This window comes from Prosopis cineraria, unplaced genomic scaffold, assembly GCF_029017545.1.
Source record: "Prosopis cineraria cultivar Desert tree isolate PC_DT_omini unplaced genomic scaffold, ASM2901754v1 PC10, whole genome shotgun sequence".
Classification (NCBI taxonomy): Eukaryota; Viridiplantae; Streptophyta; class Magnoliopsida; order Fabales; family Fabaceae; genus Prosopis; species Prosopis cineraria.
Window position 1 is genome coordinate 36,078,304 of NW_026555341.1, and position 24,443 is coordinate 36,102,746.

The 24,443-nt window shown below is 31.3% G+C and overlaps 1 protein-coding gene and 1 pseudogene across 1 annotated transcript; one reads left to right on the plus strand and one right to left on the minus strand.

Annotated features, from left to right (window-relative positions):
* Nucleotides 1–3,075: 3,075 nt before the first annotated feature.
* Nucleotides 3,076–6,687, minus strand: LOC129322603 (putative receptor-like protein kinase At3g47110; annotated as a pseudogene).
* A 9,933-nt stretch (nucleotides 6,688–16,620) lies between these two features.
* On the plus strand, nucleotides 16,621–21,691 carry LOC129323125 (uncharacterized). Its single transcript, XM_054969698.1, has 9 exons — nucleotides 16,621–16,812; nucleotides 16,959–17,093; nucleotides 17,524–17,640; nucleotides 17,793–17,921; nucleotides 18,895–19,071; nucleotides 19,283–19,423; nucleotides 19,914–20,099; nucleotides 20,286–20,357; nucleotides 21,342–21,691. Exons 1-9 carry the CDS (start codon nucleotides 16,696–16,698, stop codon nucleotides 21,498–21,500), a joined length of 1,233 nt encoding a protein of 410 aa, XP_054825673.1. The 5' UTR covers nucleotides 16,621–16,695; the 3' UTR covers nucleotides 21,501–21,691.
* Nucleotides 21,692–24,443: the final 2,752 nt, after the last annotated feature.

Sequence of the window (24,443 nt, forward strand, 5' to 3'; positions counted from 1 at the left end):
TTTGCATCCTTGTCAAGTCCAATAGGCAAAATGATCGTCAACTTAAAAACTTTGAAGGGGAGGTTCCAATTAGTATTGTCATCTTGAAGTGTGTTCCTCTCTAGTCTGAAACATAGATAAGGGAGAGTACTAGGTGTATCTGGAAGACGTTTAAGCCTTGAACTCCAATCAACAATCAACTAGGCTAAATGTGTGACACATGTCGAATCTTTGTGAGAATTTAGAGATGCCAAGGGAGTCTGTGATCAAAATGACCCAATCATGAAGAACCCAATCATAACCGACAACACAAGTATATGGGGCTTAAAAATGGCAATTTTTGTTTGATGACATAGCGCAAGGATGGCTTACAGCTCTTAATTCCATTAACATGTAGAAATTGGCTGGGACATGAAACACCCAAGGTATCTCATCGCTTAGTTTAGTCAAAGCCCATGCTATCAGTAACATGTAAAAATGGGCCAATGGAAGAATTGAGATTATTAAATGCAAATGCCCAAATCTATCAGTAATTTCAGGATTGAAGACCCGTATAGAAAATAGAAGCAATGTGGAAGCTATTATAGCCAAGATACATTGATACTAGGATCCATGTTGTATCTGATCTTGAGCTTTATTGGCAATAAAACAAGCACCATTTCACCCTTCAAAATCAAGTGAAAAAATCCATGAGAATATATTTGCAAATGTACAACTGAAAATAATAGAGTAATAAGGATTCTTGGAGCAAAAATGTTACACTCTAAAAGTAGAGAACGACTAGCACAAAGTGTGAACTATATCACACTGCCCTTAAGTCTTAAAGTGAGAAATATTTTCATTTCTAAGACATAATTAAATTTATACCAAAATTAAAATATACTTAATCATATATGTTATAACAAAAGTTGTATTACTTTTATAGAAATTTCGGGAGAATTTTCCCTATAAATAGGATATTCTAAAAATTCTACAATATAATATTTTTAACAAAATATTGTATCAATTAGAAACACAACTCTTTTCAACCAGTAAACAACATATGTATATCAAAATAAAAACCCTAACTATAATCTATGTGGCATACCTAATCATACTTTTAAAAGTAAAATACTTAAGTATTTATAAAAACATCAAAAGGAGGAATTTCAATCAACTTTTCACCCAGCATGTCTAAAAGTCTTCAAGGGTCAACAAGAGAATTAGCATTAGCTAAGATATCTGAGATCAAAAATAATGTTTTAGTGAATAACATTCCACCAATAAGTAACTGAATATGAATATAAGGAAAGCTTAAACAATTATGTAAGTTAAATAGACAACAATCTTCATAAAAATTTAACTTCAAAATGACAAAAATGATAGTCCTTTAAGAATTAAGATGAAGAACTTGCCATTAAATCATAGTTTATTGCAGGTAAAATGAGTTTTTGCTCGCCTAAGTACTACTATTCAACAAAAAAATATTTTTCTATTTTTCTTTATTTCAAAAAAATATCAAAAAATTAAATTTTGGAACATAAAAATGAATTAATTATAATTACAATGTACTCCCTCCGTATCAATTTATAAAACACTATTTTTAAAAAAAAATTCATATACTTATAAGACTCATTAAATATATTTTATAATTTTTTTAAATAAAAATATAAATTTTTAAAAATGCCCTTAATCTTTTTCTTAAAAAATTGCCTCTAATTCAATACTCCATTTGTGAAAGAAAATCAAAGGGAGAAAGAGAATATAATAGAAAGAGTAATATTTAAAAAGTATCATTAATTAAATTTTATTTTTGTTAAAAAAATTTTACATTTTGAAACTTTCAGGGTAAACAAACTTGAATAGGTGTCTATGCATGTAAATGATGGGATACACAAGTGGAAGTTCCTCTCAATATTTTGGAAAATTTCAAAGAGCTCAAACGTATTTCTTTTTTATTTTTTATTTTTTCCCAACCAAATGCATTACTTGATGAATCAACACTAACAAAATAATATTTAAAGCGCATCAGAACCACAATATAATTGTATTTTTCGTACTTTAATTCAATGGGGCTCAAATTTGTGAAGACCAAAGATTTAAACAAGTCAATCTAAGGACCATGTTTACATAATATATATATATATATATATATATTTTAATACAAGAAAACGGATAGAACTGGTCAGGTTAAATCAGAGTCTAGTATGAACCTGCAAGCTATAGGTGGTTTGTTGCACGTAATAGATTGTTATTTGGACCAGAACGATGAATCTCTCGCTCACGTCCTTGGGTAATTAATTATACTTTATATTTTTTATATTATATTTTTTGGGTCTCATTTTAAAAGTTGGTGTGCGCTCATCGGTGAACATCGAAGTATCTTTCTCCTCTTCCATCGAATAAAGATGCTTCAAGAACATTTACACGAGATCAAAAAACATCTACACGGTCAAATTTTAGGATAATATGTATCAATTATCCATATTAAATATCAAAATATCCGTTTTAAAGTGTCAAATTCTTTAAGGATGTCAGGTCCTTTACCGAAATTTTGTAATATTTTAGTCTCACATTGAAATTAAATTCATGTTTTACTCTCAATATTTTATTTTCTTTTAGACTATAATGGCAATGTTGGTATGGATTGAGCCCAATAGACAAGTTGGGCCAGATCTACTTAATGGAAACGGAAAGTTCAATTGTGGGGACCAACAAAGCCCATCATAAAAAAGACTCAATTGGAGGAATCCTCTGCGTCTCCTAGCATAATGGGCTAGTACCCTGGGCCCAGACAAACTTTGATCAACATAAGCGTATTCATGGGTCATAACAATTCAGGAATATTCTGCATTCCAATGCATTGCTAATGCCTTGTTGTATTCATACTATTCATTCAACATGGTGGCAAATAACCAATGGCCTTGTAGCTTCCGAATTTTAGATTTTTAGCGATAGCTCCTCCGTTTCAAAACATGTTGGCAAATAAATAATCCATATTATTTAAAAAAAACAAACAAAAACAACAATAAAATAAAATAGAGAGCTCCCCTCAAACTACATTTAACTCCAAAAAAAAAAAGAAAAAAAAACAAGAAGGACGATTTGAGGATGTGCTCATGAACTTGAGCCAGTAACGCCTTGACCAATAACATAATGACTAAGTAAGTAATTACATAAAACATGCCTAAGACAAACAGTGTTGGGCGCATCATGATGACAATCCAACTGCATTGAAGAAGATGGACCAGACTTGGTTTGGTTAACTGCAACAATAAATCACATGGTTAGCATTTCAGTGGAATATTAAGAGAGGCTATCTTTATAAAAAGAATTAACCACTGGGTTGAAAAAAATTGTTTGTTTCGATGTTAATTTGGAAAGTATCAATTCAAAAAGAGCGTTAATAGATTATTATAACAACAAAATCAAATATATTTCTTAATAAAAAACCTTAGACGCTTTAATTACACAAACAAAAATCGAGACATTTTAGAATAGCATATCATGCACAGCCGATTAAAAACTAGTAAATTTAGATATGGGCACATATCTTATGAGAATATATTGTAATTAGTTTCATAAAAGCATGAAAATATTAATGTGCCAGGCTATGTCATACTCACCATAAAGGAAAATAACTTTTGATAGCGTTTAGATCCCTGATAACATCTCTTGCACTCATTCTTTCATATGGTGATTCAATTGAAAAAGCAAGTCCAATCCTGGATAAAGAACATAAGTATTTATCTATATCAGGGTGGATTTATATCATACTCTCCAATATGTCTTCTGATGTTGCTTCTCCATGTTCTGATTCTTTAGGGAGAATAGTTGGACTCACAACCCTCAACAACTTATCTGGATATGCAATTTCCACGCATCTATGAAGATTGTATCCATCTTCAAACATATTTTCTGTGGGTCTCTTTTTCGTTAACATCTCTAAGACAAGAATCCCAAAGCTATACATGTCACCTTGTATTGACATCTCGCGTTCCATATTCTGAAATGCCGTAAATAATTTGTTAGTACTTCTAGTTCACCATCAAAACAAAATAAAAGGGTAGTTTGAAATAAAATAACTGTGCATTGACTTTTAATGCTAAAAAAAATAAGCAATACCTGGAGGAGTACAGCCAATAGTACCCTTTATTCCAATTGTGCTACTTTGTTCATTTGAGATGCCTTTACTAGCTGACAATAGTCTTGCCAATCCAAACTCACTCCAATGAGCAATCATGTTGCCATCAAGAAGGACATTGCTTGGCTTCAAATCACAATGAACTAGAGGTTGTTTGCATTCATGATGAAGATAGTATAATGCAGAAGCAACATCAATCAAAATATTCAGTATTTGATCAAGGAGCAAGATTCTTGGATGACTTTGATTTTCTATACTCGGGTGCAACCAGTTTTCTAAATATCCATTCACCATGCCATAAATTACAGCTTTAAATTCATCACCCTTGTAATCTATGCTAGAGCAACATGTTAAAATTTTTACCAAATTTCGATGCCTTCAATTTTTAAGTGAGTTACATTCAGCTACAAAACTCTTGTGAGCTCCCTTAATTTGAAGGTTGAGGACTTTTACTGCAACAACTTCATGGGACTCAAGACTTCCCTTATACGCAGAGCCAAATATCCCAGATCCTATCAAGTTGTTGGTTGAGAACCCATCTGTGGCGTTGTGTAAGTTTTGGTATGACACTTTGGGAAGTAGGCCAATTGTTTGTGAACCCAGAAGATTTCTTGTCTCTTTTCCTCTTATGAAGAAAAACAGAAGTAGATGACAAAAAGAAAAATAGCTACCAAAGAGCATAATGCTACTACCAGTCTAAAGCTGAGATGCTTTCTTTCTGCCTTATCATTCACAAGGCATAGTGGTAGAGTTAGCTCTAATATGCCACCATAAAGCTCACTATTCCCAATCAATGATATTGCACATGTATTGCTAAAGACACCTTTTTTTGGCACTTCACCATCCAACATATTGAGAGAAACATTCAAGTATTCTGAACCAGAAATATCTTGCAAACCTTTTGGAATCAATCCAGACAAGTTATTTCTTGACAAGTCTAAATATCGTAAACCTTCTAATGAAACCAAAGATGAAGAAGGGATGGTTTCTTGAAAGAAATTCCCCTGTAAAAAGAGGTACTCCAAGCTTGCACAATGTCCAATGTTTTCTAGAATTTTGCTGTACAAATGATTATGAGAGACATCCAATTTATATATATTTTTTAAGTTTCCGACCTCATTTGGGAGATTACCACAGGGAGTTTTATGGGACAAGTTTAGTAAGACCGATAAAGATTGAAGATCAAATATCTCTGTTGGTATAGCTCTACTAAGCTTGCTCTGCGACAGGTCAAGTTGCTGTAACTTTTTGCAGTTTCCGATGCTTGGAGGAATTCATCCTTCTAACATATTTTTGGACAAATCCAAATCAAATAACTGCGTGAGGTTTCCTATGGAAGGCATCACTTCTCCTGACAAATTGTTTCCTGATAAATCTAATACTTGCATCTTTTGAAATTTTCCAAAAGTAACTGGGATAATATCTGTGAAATAGTTCATCCCCATTTTCAATAAGATCAAGTTGTTGAGCTTTCCTAATGCGGCAGGAATCTTGCCAAATATCTGATTATAATCAAGATAGAGATATGTGAGTTGGGTCGACAAATTTCCTATGATATTTGTAAATGGCCTCCAAAATTATTGGAAGACAATACTAGTGTTTCCAACTTGCTGCAATTTATCACTGATTGTAAAAACTCCAAGTCTTTAGCTGAATTACCTCCTAGATCGTTGACACCCAAGCCTAAAAATGAAAGGTCATGCAAGTTTCCAAGATTTGGAACTGGCCCAGAAAAATGATTATACGCAAACGAAATCATTTCAAGCATAGATGCATTTACTATGGAAGCTAGGATAGGACCTGAGAATTGATTGGATGAGAGCTTCAATAATTGGACACGTGGGAGGTTGATGAACATATTGGTTGGGAGAGAACAACTAATTTGATTTTCTGCAGCTTCAACAAAAGTGAGTGATGACAAATTGTAAAGAGAAGAAGGAATTGCACCAGAAAGTTTGTTGCATCCTACTCCCAAGTTTGTTAAACTTCTCAAATGCCCTATTTCTTCAGGTAAAGTTCCCTCCAGATTATCATAAGCCAAAGAAAGAACTTCAAGAGAAGAAACATTCTACAAAGAAACTGAGATTTTCCCCCATCAAATGGTTTTTAGCTAGATACAACAGTTCAAGCTTTTGGAGTAAGCCAATTTCCTCTGGTATTTTTCCTACAAGCTTATTTCCAAGGAAAGATAAGTACTCAAGTTTAGAGCAATTTGTCACCTTGACAGGAAACGTCCTAGTCAATGTGTTGTTGGTGAGATAAAGTACCTGTAGCCGAAACAAACGACCTAACTCATGTGGGATTTCTCCGTAGAAGCTGTTGTTTTGGAGTCTGAGAATTGTTAAAAAAGGAGAGATTGCCAACATAAGGTGATATAGGTCCATGCAATTAATATCCATCTAGATTCAGTTGTGTACCCTTTGGTGCTTGAGGCTGCAAGTGACTCCCTCCCAGTTGCAAAAGCGTGAAGAACTATTCCAGGAGTCCAAGACCTTATATGGATCGTCTGATATTGATTCCTTGACTTTGAGCAAGCGTACGTGATCAGTTTCGTTACTCAATGAAGCAGCTCTACTAAGCTTGAAAAATTAGAGTGAAGAAAAGAAGCAAGTGAAGGCACTGGGACCGAAATGAAAGTAACATGAGAGTAAAAGACTTCATTTGTAAAGTAACAGGCTTTGAACTTCGATGAATCACACTCTCATTCGCTGTATCAGTCGGATTTAAATACAAGTTATTAAATTCAATGGCGGAGCCACTTTGATTCCAGGGAAGCAGATGCACCCCCAACTAGGGGTAATTTCAGGCGTAGAGGTGTGACAATGGAGAGAGAAACTAAAAATAGTTAAATGTTGAAAATAATCCTGCCATGCAGGGAAGAGAAAGCTAGAATTGTGCACCTCACTTAAATTTTGTCAAATTGAAGTTTTTTTTTTCCTGTTATTGATATTTTGCACAGCTTACACTTACTATTTGAAGTTACTTATTCCTGGTTTATATCTAAATGTATTTTATTTAAATAGTTTTTTATACATACTATAACTTAACTCACAACCTAATAAACCTTAAATATAAATTTTAAACTCGCCAATTTCAATAATCCTCCATATATCAAATAAAAAATGTTCATAACAATTTCTAGATATTATTTATTTTTAATTTCATATTTAATTATTTTTAAATAAGAAATCACAATTATAAAATATGAAATTAATTATTAAATATTTTATTTTATTTTTAAAATTGTTTATTTTTAATGATATTGCACCCCTGATCGAGCCGGGGTCTAGGTCTGCCCTTGATTAAATTGGAGTAAACGAGCCGGGGTCTAATTATATTTATGGGAATGAGTATTTTTATTAGTAATTGCAACAAATTATTTGTGAGTATTTTAAATTCCGACACAACAATTTATTATGGTGTTAATTGAAAAAAGGCAAAATTAGATTTAGGGTCGTCGTAGGAAGTAAATATTATATATCGATATATGAGAATGGAAAATTTGGCCTAAATCGATAAGGGGAAGCATGATTCATGAGATGCATTTACGTAACTTAACCTAAATTGACAAGGGTCAAGCCTGCGAGTACAAGTTTAAGAAAGAAAATTTAAATGTTAATTCATTCGCTCTAATCTTATTTATAAGTTACTTTCAACATGTTTCACCGAAACTAAAAAACTTTAAACCTCATTAACTTTGTCTTAAAATTTAATAATTTTTTACCTTTATCACTAATAAATATTCTTAAATTTTATTATTAATAGTTTTATTCAAAGCACTTAATAATGATAAAAATGTAAAGAAGAGTATTGAGAATTAATAAGTGTCTTATAAATATAATTAATTTTTTTCTTTCTCTATCTTATAAATAAGATCAAAGGAGGATGATGAGGATTGTATACACGTGGATCCTGATATCATTATTAAGACCAAGGACCAGAATAGCACATCGTTTGGCCAAAAAAAAATTAATTTAAAGAATTTAATGCCAAAATCTTGTTTGGTGAATATCATTCATTAATCTTGTATAGTACTTATTATTACTTTTTTTTTATGCTGCCGCTCTATGTTTGTATTTCTCTTTCTAATTTGGTAAAAATTGAAATGTATAAATTTATATGCCTCTAATAATTATTCAACTGCCTCTCAATTCTTTTTATGCAAGAAATAAAAAGGGACCTTTTAATCTAGAAACTCTTTTGTTTGTTTCACTACTGTCCTTTTTCTATTTCATTTATTCTATTCTGCATATATACTAATTATTTTGGTAGATGTACCGGCTCAAGATTCTAATTTCTATTTTAAATTAAATTTATACATTTATTTATGAAAAATTTAAAAAGTATGAAAAAGATAGATCAAAAAAATTATTAATCACCACGAGTAATTAATAGATAATTTATTTATTATAAAATTAATATTAACAATTATAATATTGGCACTCAAATACTTTTGCTATACGTGTATGAGACTTTGTATATATAATAGTAGTACTAGACCTAGTTATTGAAAATATTGCCGGTGCAGAGCAAGTGAGGTGTGACTTTTGCTTCTTGAGGTGAGATTTTCTTTTTTACAAGTTATATTTTTAATGATAACTTGTAAATCAGAAATATTCTAGTATTCTAGATCAGAAATATCTTACAAACTGTTTGAAATTGATACAAACAAGTTATTTCTTGACAAGTTTAAATATCATACACCATCTAATGAAGTCAAAGATGAAGGAATATAGTTTCTTGAAAGAAATTCCCTTGTAAAAAGATGTACTCAGAGCTGGCTTAGCTTGTGCAATCTCTACTATGACAAGAAAAACAAATGTACAATGAACAGGAAATTAATATCATATCTTAACTTTAAATTTCAAGGTTCAAAGTTTATTATGGAATTTTTATTTTATTATATGTCTATATATATATATTAACTATGAAGTTTAATTTTATTCAACGTGAGACTTCTTATATCTCAAATTTAACCTGACTAATTAGACATCCTAATTCCAGTGCTTAGAGGAATTTGCAAGTCCTTCTAACATGTTTTCTAACAAATCTAAATCAAATAACTGAGTGAGGTTGCCAATAAAAAGGCGTCACTTTTCTTGACAAATTAATTTGTTTTTGTATAAATGTAAAACTTGCATCTTTTGAAATTTTTCAAAAGTTGCTAATGGGATAATTTCTAAGAATCAATTCATTCTCATTTCCAATAACATCAGATTATTGAGGTTTCTTAATGTAACGGGAATTTCGCCAAATATCTTATTATTATCAAGATATAGACATTTGAGTCAAATTTCCAATGGTATTTGGTAAATAGCCTTCAAAATTATTGGAATTCATACTTGTGTTTCCAGCTTACTAAAATTCATCACTTATTGTAAAAACTCCAAGTCTTTGATTGAATTACTTCCAAGATCATTAGCCTCAAAGTTCTAATTTATGAAAATCCTTTTTTATTTTATATTAATTACTAAGCTAAACTTTATCTAATATAAGATTTACCACATTGGTTTAAATACCCTCATATATGGACAACCTAATACTATAAGTAAATGAAATCATTAATTTCGAGCATATAAATTCATTTTGAGAAGCATGTTGAATGGGAGAGAGCAATTAATTTGATTTTCTCCATGTACAATATGAGTGGGAGTTTACATATATTGTAAAGAGAAGAAGGAATTGCGCCAGGAAGTTGATTCAGTATTCCTGCTCCCAATATTGTCAAAATTTTCAAATGCCCTTTTTCTTGTATATATGATGATGATGATGATGATGATGATGATGATGATGATGATGATTATCATTATTATTATTATTATATATGCTGAAGAAAGAAATGTAAGGGAAGAAACATTTTATAAATAATTGTTCTCATTTGATTAGAAGAAAGGAATGAAATGAAATATATTGAAAAACAAATAAAGGTAAGATACGATGATCAAAATGGGGAAGGAGATAAGTGAATCATTTTCATAAAAAATAATAATAATTTAGTTTAAAATGTTGGGAGTCATGATTTGAGATTTTTGAAAGGCGTGATAATTTTTACATTTATAGTATATAATATTAAATTTTATCATTTTTATAACTATGAGAAGAGAGGGTGATTTAACTTATTTTTGTTTTGATTTTTTAATCCATTTCATTCATGTCCTTTCTAGCAATCAAATAGGACTTGGAATTTGTGACATCAAAGTGTTTTTGATTAAACACAACCAAGTGCCAGCTCGGGAGAAGCATACTTCTTTACTTATATTTGTTGGATTATTTAAACTTTCAAAATGTTCACATTTAATATTCAATGGCCATGTCTCCAATAGGATTAGGATTACTTTCTTTTAAAAAAATATTAGAGAAGGCAACTGCCTCATGTTTAATGGATGCAAAGTATTGTCCATATAGTCAATGTTAATAGGATTATGTTTAATTGAATTGCCCAAGCTTGATTCATATACAAATAATACATTCAATATAATTCACTTAAATAAGTGCCAAGCAAATGAGTAGAAGTCTACGAAGGTGAACTTGAATATTACTATATGATTAATAGTGAATACATGTTAATTGTGAGATTCATTATATGGACCAAAACAACACATCATTGTCTTATAACAAATTAGTTCAGGTAGTATTTGATTGATAAATTTAAATTTGAATTTTAAATTTAAAATCTTACATTTCAAATCTCACATTTAAAATTTTTATATTTAAATTTTGGCTAGAGTATACAAAACTCAACTTTGAGGCAGCTGCCTAAAACCCTTTATCTTTAAAAGTTTATAAAAAATTAGCCTTCTCAATCTTTTTTTTTACCACACAAGCTCCCTTATTTTTTTTTTTAGTTACCTTACTAACAAAAATCGTCATGACATTTAAAAAAAAACATATAGCAGCTTATGTGGTGTCTAATGAAAGTTAATAATAGTTTTATAAAAATGTCAAATGACTAATTTGGTATAAAGGAAATTTTAAATTATAAAGGAAATATAGTATAAGAAATGAATTTGGATATCTAAATAGGAAATTTGATTTAAATCTAAATTTTCATTAATCCAAACATACTATGAAAGAATTTAATGCCAAAATCTTGTTTGGTTGAATATCATTTGTTCATTCTTAGTACTCCATCCTCTACAAATTATATGACATTTGTTAAGAAGATTTAACATCTCAAAATATCTTAATGTTTTATTAAATAGAGCTTATTCTAATGTTATGATCTCTCTCTCTCTCTCTCTCTAATACTAATCAAGTGTAAATTTTAAGGTTATTAAATGAAGGGTATTTTTGAAAGTTTATATTTTTATTTTAAAAGAAGTAAGGTTAGTTAGTGTATTTAATAAGATTTATTATTATATAAAATTTCGTCTATAAATATCTCATAAGTTGGAATAGAGAAAGTATGTTACTCCTTTCAATTCTCTATTTTTTAATTACTTACATGTTTTTTCTTAGTGGAGGCAATCATATTCGAGATCCTATTGAACATTAAAAATAAGCATCTCTCTTAATTGAAATTTGAACATCTATTCATCTTCATCACAAATTAACCTTTTTCATTAGATTTAATCCCCATTAATTACTCCTTTTGATTCTAGATGTATGAGATAGTTGATAGATTTGTTTTTTCGTATGAATAGGATAGTTGAAAAAGAGTGAGAATAGTTTTCAAATCATTGCTGAGCAAGCGAGGTGTGACTCTGGTTTCTTGTGAAAGTGACTTCTCTCCATTTCAATGGAAAAACACAAGCCTATTGACTAATTAAAACCTAAATAAATATAAACATGTCAACACATTAATGAAGTCACATGCATTGCAAAGGATGTGCTTGTTGAAATTATTGGCCAAAATGTAACTAAAAATAACTAGATTTGGAGCCTAAAGCGTTTAGTCACATTTTATTAACAAATCGATTAAATTTGGGCTTTCATAAGCCCGTGATACTTTAGGCCTTTGGGTGTGTTTCTTGCCCCCCAAAAAAGAATTCTCCATAGGACCAAGTTCTCTCTGTTTTTTTTTAACAAATACAACATGTATTTTATTAAAAAAATTAATGATATTACTAGTGCCTCCACTATTATATTTATTATTAGAAATAATTTTAATTAAAAATTATGGAAGATAATTAATTTTTGATTGTTCAAAAATATTTTAAAATTTCTATTCAATCCAATAGAGAAAAGTTAAAATAATTTTGATAGTAAAAAGATCAAAATACTCTTAACTTGTTATGTAGAATCGTTAATTATTAATTTTTTTAATTCACTTGTTAATTTATTAATATGAATTATAAATTACATAATTTGACATTTGTAACACTTGCCTTGAGTGTTATCCAAAAATCACATAATTCAAACAAACTAAGTGTGGTTAAGGAGTTGATCCTCTAACCAACTTAAGAAATAAATCATTTAAAACCTTAAAAATAATTATAAGTTCTACCTATAGCGCACGGAAGCAAGTTAGACGAAAATGGAATAAAAAGATGCTGTCATGACAGTAATTTATTGCTGTCATGACAAACTGTCATGACAGCCCTCCTGGGCCAACTTCCAGGAGGCGCTGTTCCGTTATTCGACCTCCGATTGAAGTGATTTTAAAGCTCACACGTCACATTCAAAGGGTACTATAAGTGTACCAAATTTCAAAAAGATCCAACGGTCGGATTAAAAATTAGACATGTTAAAAGATTGACTATTTTTGCTTTTAGCTGTCATGACAGCACCTCCGGACTAACTTCCGGGGTGCACCATTTCATCATCTGATCTCCGATCGGAGTGATTCCAAAGCCCACATGTCACTTTTAAAGAATACTATTAGCATACTAAATTTTGAAAAGATTAAACAGACGGATTGAATTTTATACAGGTTACAACTTCAACACTGTAGCTGTCATGACAGCAATTTAATGCTGTCATGACAGCACCTCCAGACCAAATTCGAAGTGCGTCATTTCTCCGTCCGATATCCGATCGACGTGATTTCAAAGCCCACACAAAGCTTATAAAAGGTTTTACTTGTGACCCAAATTTTAGAGAAAACCAACGGTCGGATTAAGATTTGAACACCCAGATGCAAAAGTGCAGCTTTTTGGTAAAAACCATTTTCAAAATTGTCCAAATCTCATCCTAATGGTCACAAACCTGTGGGAACACTTTGGACACGTCAAATAAGATTAAAAACACCTGATAGAACATTCAAATGATGGAAAAACCCCATACATCAAAATTTGACCACCCGGGTGCCATTTCCCAAAGTGGACCCTAAACCCCCAAAATGCACAAATCATACAAAAGTGGTCACAAATCAATCCAAATACTATGTATTTATATAAATATATATGCTAAACATTTTCACTTGGCTCAGAGCTCCTTGTGGGGCCCACGCACCCACTCTCTCTATCCAAGCTGTATGTTTTCCCATAGCACACCATTTGCAATGCAACCACTTTGCATTTGCTTATAAAATCACATATATATCAAAATAAAGATCTTCTTATAATAGAAACTTGGTCTACTAAGTAAATCCATTAAAACCACACACCATAACCAAGTTTCCTAGCCATAAGTCTGCAAACAGACAAAAATTCATACACAAGCACACAATCCACACATATTCACTCACACACACACATAATCATATCCTACTGGCACCCTAATCTTAAATACATTACAATATATTTGCTCAAAAGAAAGGGGTTACAGTTCTTTACAAATCACAAGCAAACCCCTAGCTTTGCTCTTTTCCCCGTCCACCACTGGATCCTTCGCCTGGACCTAGAATATTGAAAAGAAAGGGGTGAGACAACCACAGTCTCAGTAATAGTGAAATCTATATTGATTATTACAAAGTAAGCCATAATCAAATAAACGAATAATAAATTCAACATAGTATATAATTTAGCCATTTAAAATGCATGAATGCATGACCTAGGCCGGTATGGCCTTTCATGACCAACAGAATACCCCCTGGCACTCTTTAACTCGCAGGTAAACCTTATACCTACTTGTACCTCCACAGGCACAAAACATAATCTAAGGCATGATCTAATCCACCGAACCTCCTATGCCCCTTCGACGTGAATCCTAAGCAGTTGAAGCTAACTCCCTCCCAGAGCCAACCCAACTTACTTTCCATGTGAGGGCTACCTTGGCCTAGGCACTCAACCTCACACTTCATATGTTGGATTCCCTCCCCCACTGAGAGGTGTCGAACACTCAATACACTAACCACTTTAGTGCACTGAGCCCACAATACGTAAGACAACACTGAGTACTGACAGTGTGCCATAGAATATCAAAAATCCACACCTTCTCATTGGTGAACTCCCACCGAGATCATGCCTTTTACTCTTGTCTACCTTTCCTGAGTATTGACCATTCAACACTCTAAAGTAGTATAATATTTATAAATCTCATTTCCATAAAAACATTGTTATTAAACAATTAGAAAACATATTTGCACTATAATCAAAGTAGTACCCCATAACCCCTTATAAAGCACATTTAATCTTTTAAAACATGTAATGCATGATAACTAGTAATATTTATTCAAAAATAGCTAAAACAAAGTAATAAGAAATATAAATTCCCCTGTTACCTCAACCCTTTGGTACTAAAAGGGTTCTCCTTGTACAAAATAGGGCTCGGCTTGTTCCTTACTTCTCAATAAGTTCCACCAACAATTTTCTACAACATATAAGTGATCCACATCACTTATCATGACAAATAGCATTAATGAAGACTATAACTCATACCACACAACTTAGGTCAATGAGTCATAATTCACCCTAATGGTCCATATATTAAACCAACCATTCACATAGTATCACTTAACCACCAAAACCATTTATTAGCCATCACTAGGCTAATTTTCAATTTATATAATTTTTTATCAATTAAAAACCTTCACTTAGTGCCACCAACTTTCACCATTAGCCCTTATAATGAAAACCAAACCTTAATTTAAATCTTATTGGGCTCAAATAGCAAAATTATAACTAAATCAATAGGCTTAAACCATTGAGGAGCAAAAACCCAATTTCTCAAGGTTTATTTTGTGCCCAAAACACCTCTTTTCATCCAATTATCCACTCAAAATATTAGATCACTATATAGAAACTCAAAACATGCTCCCTAGGATCCAAAGAAACAAAAGCTTACAAGAATAAAGCCTTTGGGATCAAAATCTAAAATTTTCTCTTCCAAAAATTGAAGAAAATCAAGAGAAAGAGAAGAGGATTGAAGTAGGGAGTTTACCTATCGTATAGCCGAGCTCGCAACGGTCGCAAAGACTCCTAAATCCAAGCCTAACTCCCTCCCTTTCTCTTCTCTTCTTCCTCTCTCCCTCTCATACGTTTCCTTTCCTTTCCTTCCCAATTCAATTTCTGCGTTTCTGCATCAATTTGGGTTTTTAAATTGCTGGTCAAAAAGTTTGGGAAAAATTACAAGAAAGGGCCCAACATTTTTTATTATTGCACAAAAGCCCGGGTCAACTTTGGTAATTTTTTCCATAGTTAAAAATCAAATAAAACCAAACTTTTGCTTAGTAAAATTCAAACTCTGGGCCTCTATTAAATTATTCTAAATTTTAATTTAATTATAGATATTTTATTTTATTTTTATTTATTTTTTTAAATAAATTTGAGTCTTAAAATTTTTAGGATGTTACAATATCAGTTATAAAATCATAAGTAGCAATATTAATTTTTAAATTACTAACTTTACTTGTTAATTTATTAGTATCAATTGTAAATTATTGATAGGTTTTATAATTTATTAACATGAATTATAAATTACTAACATGTCATGTAATTTACAATTGATGTTAATAAATTAACAAATAAGGTTATTAAATTAATAATTAATGTTACTGATTGTCTGACAAATTAAGATAATTTACAAGTGACATTAGCAAATTAATAGGTGAAGTAAAAAAATTAATAACTAGTGATTCTGTATAATAAGTAACGAATATTTTAATTTTTTTTAATATAAATTATTTTAACTTTTCTCTTTTAGATTGAAATAAAATTTCAAAATGTTTTTAAATCCACTAAAAATTAATTCTCTCCTGTATCCTCAACTAAAATTCTACTTTGCCATAGTCTTTTTCCAAAAAGAAAAAGAAAAAAAACTCCTTTATTATTTTTTAAATAAAAATAAAAACACAATATCTAATAAAAATTAAATTACTTCAACATTCAACTCACACACATTGAAAGGTAGAGATGGACTATGTAAATTATATTTTCCTCTTATTTTTTATCAGATTTTCTTTTTATTTTATTGTTGAAATTTAAATATAGAATAAAAATACTATTTTAATTACTAACCTAACATTTTAAAAATAATACCTTTTATTTTTAATTATAAAATAATTTTAAGATATTAATCGTTTCAAAATATAAGTCAATTTTAATAAAATAAAATTAATCCCCTAAAAAAATTGACTGAAAAATTAAATTTAAATGGCAGAGGAAAATTATTGGTCGAGCCATAATTCCATGGAGGGATTTTATCGTTTCAGAGCTGTGCCCGAGCTAAAGGCTCGAGCTTTGGAACTCAGTGGGGAAGATTAACCTTCGTCAATGGAAGCTACTATCAGTCGCTCACCTCCGTGTTTGCCTCGCCGGAGTCCATTACTCAGCCGAAAGTCTCCTCCCTTTAAGACAACCATTTTCTGTTCTTCTCACTCGTCTTTTAAGGTTACTCCCTCTCTTCTTCAAAAAAGAAAAAAATAGTAAACCTATTACTATTTCCCAGCATTTATCCAGAACCAAAGAGCGGTTAATGATTGTTGTGTGTATGTGAAAGAGAGAGGTTAGTAATTTTTCTATGTTTTGAAACGCAGTTCAAGAGGCAGTATACCAGTGTTATGATAGTGCCAACGGGGATAGGAGCTGCTATTGGTGGATTCGCCGGCGACGCTTTGCCGGTTGCGCGTGCTCTCTCCAACGTTGTTGACTGCCTTATCACTCACCCTAACGTATCTCGCTTCCCTATCTGATAAACCCAATGAATTGATATTTACTAATTTGCATTGCTCATTTTCGTACTGTGTTAGTTTTTTCCCCCTCTCAGTTGATTCATATTATTTGGTAAATTCATTTGTCATTGAGGCAGATTTTTCTGGTTTAACATATAAGTTATTCTAATTTGAGACTCGAGCTCATGATTTCAAGGGAATGCTTGTCAAAAATTGAGGCTTGAGCCCATAATGTGAAACAAATGCAAGCGAAACATTGTCATTGTTGTCATTATCGTTGATTCTGCGGCTGCGTCTTTTGTAGTTCCCCCCCCCCATGTTTTGTATTCTGATTGTATTGGTAGTTTGGAAATTAATGTTCTTGTATGTCTTGTTATCTGTCCTATTTCACATGCATTATTGTAGTTTGCTATGAATTATCAAATTACAGGTTCTTAATGCTGCAATGCTCTACTGGCCCTTGCCTAATACATTATATGTTGAAGGTTATGCTCTGGACCGCTTTGCAGAAGGATTATGGGCCTTACAGCCTGTTCACCAAAACAGGGTATGTCTCTATGGTTGTCTTGTATGCTGTAGCCTTGATTAGCTTGTGTCATGTGGGGTTGAAATTTAACCGGTGATTTTTTCCTCATGCCATTTCCTTTCACTACATATGAATTATATTTTGGATTATTATTCATTGTTCTTTTGTATCAGGTGGGGTTAGTTCTTGATGCTGGAATTGAGAAGGAGCTTCAGATTCGCCAGTTGCAAGTAGCTGATGCTGCAAGGGCTTCCCTTGGATTGAATGTTGTGGAATATATTGTCACTGACACTCCACTCAAGGTATCCAGCACCCTAGTATCTTGATTTGCTTAATGATGTGTAAACTATCCAGCATAAGTTCCATACTCAAAGTGACATTTAGGCGTTTAAATTTCAAATATGGCAGCTATTGCTCTCTTGAGAGGGAATATAGAAGCTGTATAAAGTATGTGCTCCTCAATGAAAATGAATGGCTGTGTTGGTGGTGCTGAATATTCTTGTTGCGTCCAGTGTTATCAAATTTTTGCATAATGCCATATGTATGGGGACCCTATATAAATTTACTTCATATGCAACTGCTGCACAGCTTTCTGGCTGTATCCTTCAAATCTGTTCAGACAAAAGATCAGATGCACACCAAGCCTCTTGGATTGGTGTAAGCAATACTCTGGACATGACTTGAGGCATATTATCCATGTCTCTAAGTTGAACGTGCATTAAAAAATTTCTTAAATGTACTATGTTAATCTATGAAGCATGGATACTTCAAAAAAGTAAACGTATCTGTGTCCGATATGATACTTGTAGGATACTTTAGCATACGTATCCCACATTCTAACATTTGTATAACATGATTATTTTTCAACAATTTTTTACTACATCACTTCAAAATTTGAAAAAACACTTAATAGTTTAATTGATTATTATAAATATCCTTGTATTACTTTAGAAATTCTCGTTTAAAAAGAAAATACCAATATCTATGTCATAAAATGTTAAAATATATATTATAAATGTCCTCGTACTTGTATCCTAAAGTTTTGAAAATTTTCTATATTGCCATATCATGCCGGATCGTATCGGATGCTCGTCCCCGTATCTAAGCAACCTAATGTTAATGTTGGACTAAGGAACTTCATCAGACATGTCTATTCTTCCTACTCTTGGCATGATGATTTCTCAGTAGTTCAAGTTGCCCTAGCATGTCTAGTTCTTCTTGTGAGCAATCCATCCAATATGAATGCAAGATTTTTGCCTGGATCAAATTTTACAGGTAGAGAAGTGGGTTGATCCAGAAAGTGGACAATCAACAGGGAGGATTAAACACCCCGATTCTTTACTTAGAGCTGTAGAAACTTTAGCAAACCGGTCGCAAGTAAATGCCATTGCTGTTGTTGGACGCTTTCCAGATGATGATATTGAAGAGGTAGATGACTATCGGCAAGGAATGGTATGGCAATAATCATTAGTTCATTATGGACCTAGAAATACACTGATGGGAGTGAATGTAATTTAATCAGTTTTGCAAGCTATATTGGACTAAAAGAAATGTTGGATGCTGCTTGGCTGCTTCTCTTTCTTTTTGTTAATCCTTGTTTCCCCTTCTTTCATTGTGAAAATACTCACAGTCATGGTTTCTTTCCTCATTTTGATCTTTTCAGGGAATAGACAATTTGGCAGGTGTTGAGGCAGTTATTAGCCATCTGGTTGTTAGGACTTTCCAAATTCCTTGTGCACATGCTCCTGCACTATCTCCTTTTTCCCTTAGCCCATCTCTATGCCCAAAATCAGCTGCCGAGGAGGTTGGGCCTAACCTCTTAGCTTCTTTTGTCTTATTCACACTAAATAAAGAAGGCCTAATGCAGAGAGATGGATAGAGAGTGAACAATTAAGCTGCCAGTTTGGCTTCCAGACTGAAGTTAGTGAGAAATAAGATGTTGGTATTAAACACTCACATTCCACTATCTTTGGCATTAACTGTAAACAGACTAGGCAGCATGCTGATATGAAATAATATGCAGTGCATGATAAAGCTAAGAAAAGTTGACTGAAGTATGGGCACATCAATTTAGGATTGTCTAAAAGTTATGATAAAATATAGTGTTATTGTCAAATGTTGATTACCTTATTAATTGATTAAAATTTTTTATTAGTTCACAAGCTTTTTCATTATAAATTTTTCTAAGAGTGACTTTTGATTATACATTTGATTTTCATTTTCCTCTGCATTTGCTTGGATAACAGTACTTGTGATTTGTTCTGAGTTATAAATGACTTGCTCTTGTTAGATAGCTAGGTTATACGTTCCTACCATGTGTGCTTGCTGGCTTAAGCAATGCTCCACAATACTTGGTGAAGAACTCTGATTCTATGGAGAGATGCTGCATACTGGCAAGTGATGTGGATTCTGTTATCCTTCCTAAAGATGCATGTGGAGGGGAAGGAGCTCTTGCTTTTGCAAGAAGTAGAAAAAATAAGGTACAAATCCGAACATGAATTTTTAACTCGTATATTTTCTGATTTGAATATGCAATGACAATTTTCCTTTATGGTATTTTGGCTTCTTCCTACCAGCACACCATACTACCTCCAGATATTGAACTGCAAGCAATTCCTATGATGCTAGTGTCCCTTCTAATCCTATTGTTTGTAATATTCATGCAGCCTCTTATAATCACTGTGGAAGAAAATGAAACTGTTCTGAATGATACCCCAGATAAACTTGGCTTTGAAGCGGTAAGCAATCCATTTTCTTTGAATTTAGATTTCTCTGGTTAGGAGATGAGATAGGAACTTGAGGTATTAAAACGAAAGTTGATGGTTCAGATACTTTTCAGTGACCATTACCATTTTAATCAAGTCCTGCGAAGCTGAATTACAAATTTCCTATATATGATTTGAGATAGATAATTTTACCTCTCCAAAGAGCTGGAACATTTTTTATTTGTAGCAGGAAGTTACAGAACCTATAATGTTCAGAAATATCAGGCAAATATCAATATTCTTGAGTTTCAGGATTAGCTGGATCGTTATATTTCTTGGTTGTGTAATGAATGAGTAGATACTGCACATTTTGTCCCGACTATTGAGATGAAGATCTGGTTCATTTAGGACCTCATCTTGGCCTAATCTCAACTATTGAGATGAGAAGATACTGGACAATTGTTGTGACAGTATGTTGTTTCAAATTTTGTTCCTCTGACTCTGATGTTAATGTGTCTTTGAAGTGGGAGAGAGTGAGACAGAATGAGAGTTTACATAGAGTTCACTTCTTTTCTCTCTCTCCACTGCCTCTTTTCTATCTATCCCTCTTATTTCGGAATCACTTCACAGACAAACAACATTTAGAGGGTCTAAATCTGTCTTTTATCAAATTAATTTTTTTTCTTCAGACGATTTTGAGCAAAAAATATGTATTCTTAGTAGTGGGTCTTAATGATCTATTCCATTTGTATCAGACTATCCAAGAAATCTTATGTTGTCAAATGCACTTTTAATGCCAACAATCTGCTCTCAGTAAGAGGGTGGAAAATGAAAAAGTATATAAGAATATTTGAAGACAAAAAGTGAAGATAGACAGATACACAAGTAAATGAAGAAACAGAAGCTCTCACATTGAAGTAGAAATCATTATCTGAACTCTTGGACTCTTGGTTGCATTAATTAACGTCTTGTATTTAAGTAAAAGTAGTTTGGTTAATGAAGTTACGTTTGCTGCAGCTTCAGGTCTCAAACTATTGGGAAGCCATCGGAGTAATTGCAGCTCACAAGGCAGGGGTCGATCCATTCTCTCTGAGAAGAGATCAAATTTCTAATATCCGCTGCAAATCTGTACCTGTCAATGGTTACTCTCTTTCGAGAGACAGAACTCTTCCCTGATTAAACCCGTTGGAGTTTAATTGATATCTATATTCTTTTTTTCTATTCATGATTTTTGTTTCCCTCATTCCATAGTATGTATGTGAGGAAAAGAAATATCGTTGTTCAAGGATCATGTTCATTGCCATACATATATAATATAAAACGTATTATTTGAGTTATGAATAATATATTTTGTTTTTCAAATTCAATACTTTACATGTATGGTCAACTTAGTTATTTTAAACAAAATTTGATATATCATTTAGATTACTTAGGTTTTTTTTTTTTTTAATGATGGTCAAATTCCTGGCCTGACTAGGCGGCCAATTAGACCAAAATTAGGTTAGATAATTTTTTTAATGAAGAAATTCAAGGTTTTGAAAAATCATGTCTTACTAGTTGTTTAACTTTTTTGGCGTAGAAGTAGTTGGTTTTTGTTCTTTTCGTCAAGTTAAAAAAAAAAAAAAATCATTCTTGTCGAGACTTGCGATTTACGAAGTAGAAGTCGGAAACTGAGTTCAAAAAGGTGGAAATGGAAACAAAATGACATAGAAGTTGAAATTCGAGAATTACGAGTTACGACTGCTTGAAGCTAATTAGTCAGACTGGAATGATTTTCTTTATTTCAGTTTTGGTCATTTTTCAAAACGCATGCTTTGACTTTTACTTCTGTTTTTTTTTTTTAAATTAACGCGCTTGCTGATTGCTTTTTTGTTTAAAGTACTAAAAATGAGATCGATTGTTGAATCAATTAAAATAATAAATTAAGAGTTAGTAGTTTAAATGAGGATTAACTTAGAATCATACCAGTCTTAATTAAAATAATTTAATTTAATTTATATACATTAAATTATTCATATTTGAATATAAAAATGAATATTTAAATAACAAATTATTAGTTATTCTCAAATAATCCAACAAAAATTCAATAAAGAGAGAAAAATTTTATACATAGTAGTAGAATCCTAACAAAAATTCAACAAACTCAATAAATTTTTAATAAAAAGTTAAATAATTTTGCTCAAATAACTTAACAAAAACTTAATATAAGAGAAACGGTTTCTATCACAACTAATATTTGAAAGATTATTCTGCAATCTATTTTTAACAAATCTCTTACATAATCTTCTCATAACTACTAAATTTATCTAATATATTATTAAAATAAATTTATTGCAACAGACCAAGTTGACCAAGTCACCATCAAATTGACACATCAAGTTATAACTGAATTGATCAAGTCCCACGGGTTAGTTGGGTTAGCACTACCCTAAGTTAGGTTATAAACCAGGTTGGCCAATTAGCTAATTCAATGAGGAGAAACACTTAGGTAGATCGGATGTATCATGATATTTGTGGTGGTTTTTTCAATAAAATATGACATTTAATTAGCATTAAATATAAATTGATTCTAATATTAATGATAGTAGAGAGCGAAAATGTTAGAAATCAAATATGTATGTTGTTATAAAAATAAAATTAATTTTAAAAATGTCATACAAGATTTTATTTAGATTACTTAAAGTATTTTAATTGGACAGACCATAAATAATATGGTGTACCTGATGTATCTAAATATTTTTTGTTCAAAGAGTTACCGGTTTTCTATTCATTATCTCCCCCCCCCCCCAAAAAAAAATGTTGAATGCTTCCATAGCGTCTGAGAATTTAAATATTATTTCAAAATAAAAAAAAAGAGGTGTTTAGCAGTGTGTAGATAGAAAGGTCGCCATATTGTTGCAATTTTATCCAAATTGTGATTAATTGTAGCGTAATTAGATTTATGTCAATTAATTAATACATGTAAATGGACAATTGATATGAGATTTCTCATTTCTTGCTCGATCAGTGCATGCTTGTTTTCCCCACAAGTGTCGCGAAAACCACGTTTTGACCCTTTTTTTTTTTTTTTGAGGCTTCTATCATATCAGAGCTCACCAAACTCACTTGCCACTCATTATTCTTATGAGTTGTGAACACACGGGTGGAGACTGGAAAACCAACAACCTTTCCTAACTTTTTAAATTTTTTTAGTAAAATATAAGAATATATTTTTTTACATCTTAAGTTGGCATGTTAAAAAAATTTTAAGATATTAAATGAAATTTTCATTTCAATTTTATCATAGTCTTTTACACATGTATAACTTAACTGTTTGAGGAGCCTGAAGATATAGTTGTCATAAGATCTATTTATTTTAAAAAAGACAATGTTAAAATTGCTCTTAAAGCATTAATACCATTGATTTTGCTTTCATTTTATCTTTGATAAAATAAATTATAAAAAGTATTATCAAACAAACTTTATTAAATATTGCACCAAAAATCTCAAAATATATTAAATGTGATGTATATTATAGAATACTTTTTACTATGATATACTTAAATATCATCGATATAAAAAATTTATAATAGTTTAGCATCATTATAGTATTAATATATTTATTTACTACAATTATCTATTGAAAGAACTAAATAGTGTTAGCAAAAAAAAGAAAGAAAGAATTAAATAGTAAATTCAATAAGTAAGTAATAGAGTTTTTTTAGATTGTTTTAGAACTTAAGGATACATTTAAATTATTTAATGTTCATGGAAAAGATAAAATCTTCACCAACTTAATAATAGTTTATATTAATAAAGAAATTACAAAAAATTTTATTGTAGACATAATTTATTCTTATATCATAAAATATTGATGGGCAAATCTTAAAAAATGAATGTGAACACCCGTATCTTGTCCGGATATTTTCTTTTAATAATCAAAAAATATAGAAATACAAAAATGAGATTTAATCCTTTTTAGGATTATATTTTAAAAAAAATAAATAATTAATAGGGTTTAATTTTGTTTTAACTTAGATAATCTTTTATTAGTTAGGATCTTATTTCTTTTAGTCCATTCAAAATAACCAAAAAATATATAAAAATATAAAATAAAATTTAATCCTTTTTAGGATTATA

Bases quoted from the DNA above. Each gene is read 5' to 3' on its own strand.
- LOC129323125 (XM_054969698.1), top strand. From the start codon at position 16,696: ATGGAAGCTACTATCAGTCGCTCACCTCCGTGTTTGCCTCGCCGGAGT. The intron at 17,922-18,894 runs GTATCCAGCACC...CAAATTTTACAG, and splicing joins TCACTGACACTCCACTCAAG to GTAGAGAAGTGGGTTGATCC. The intron at 19,424-19,913 runs GTTGGGCCTAAC...CTTGTTAGATAG, and splicing joins CAAAATCAGCTGCCGAGGAG to CTAGGTTATACGTTCCTACC.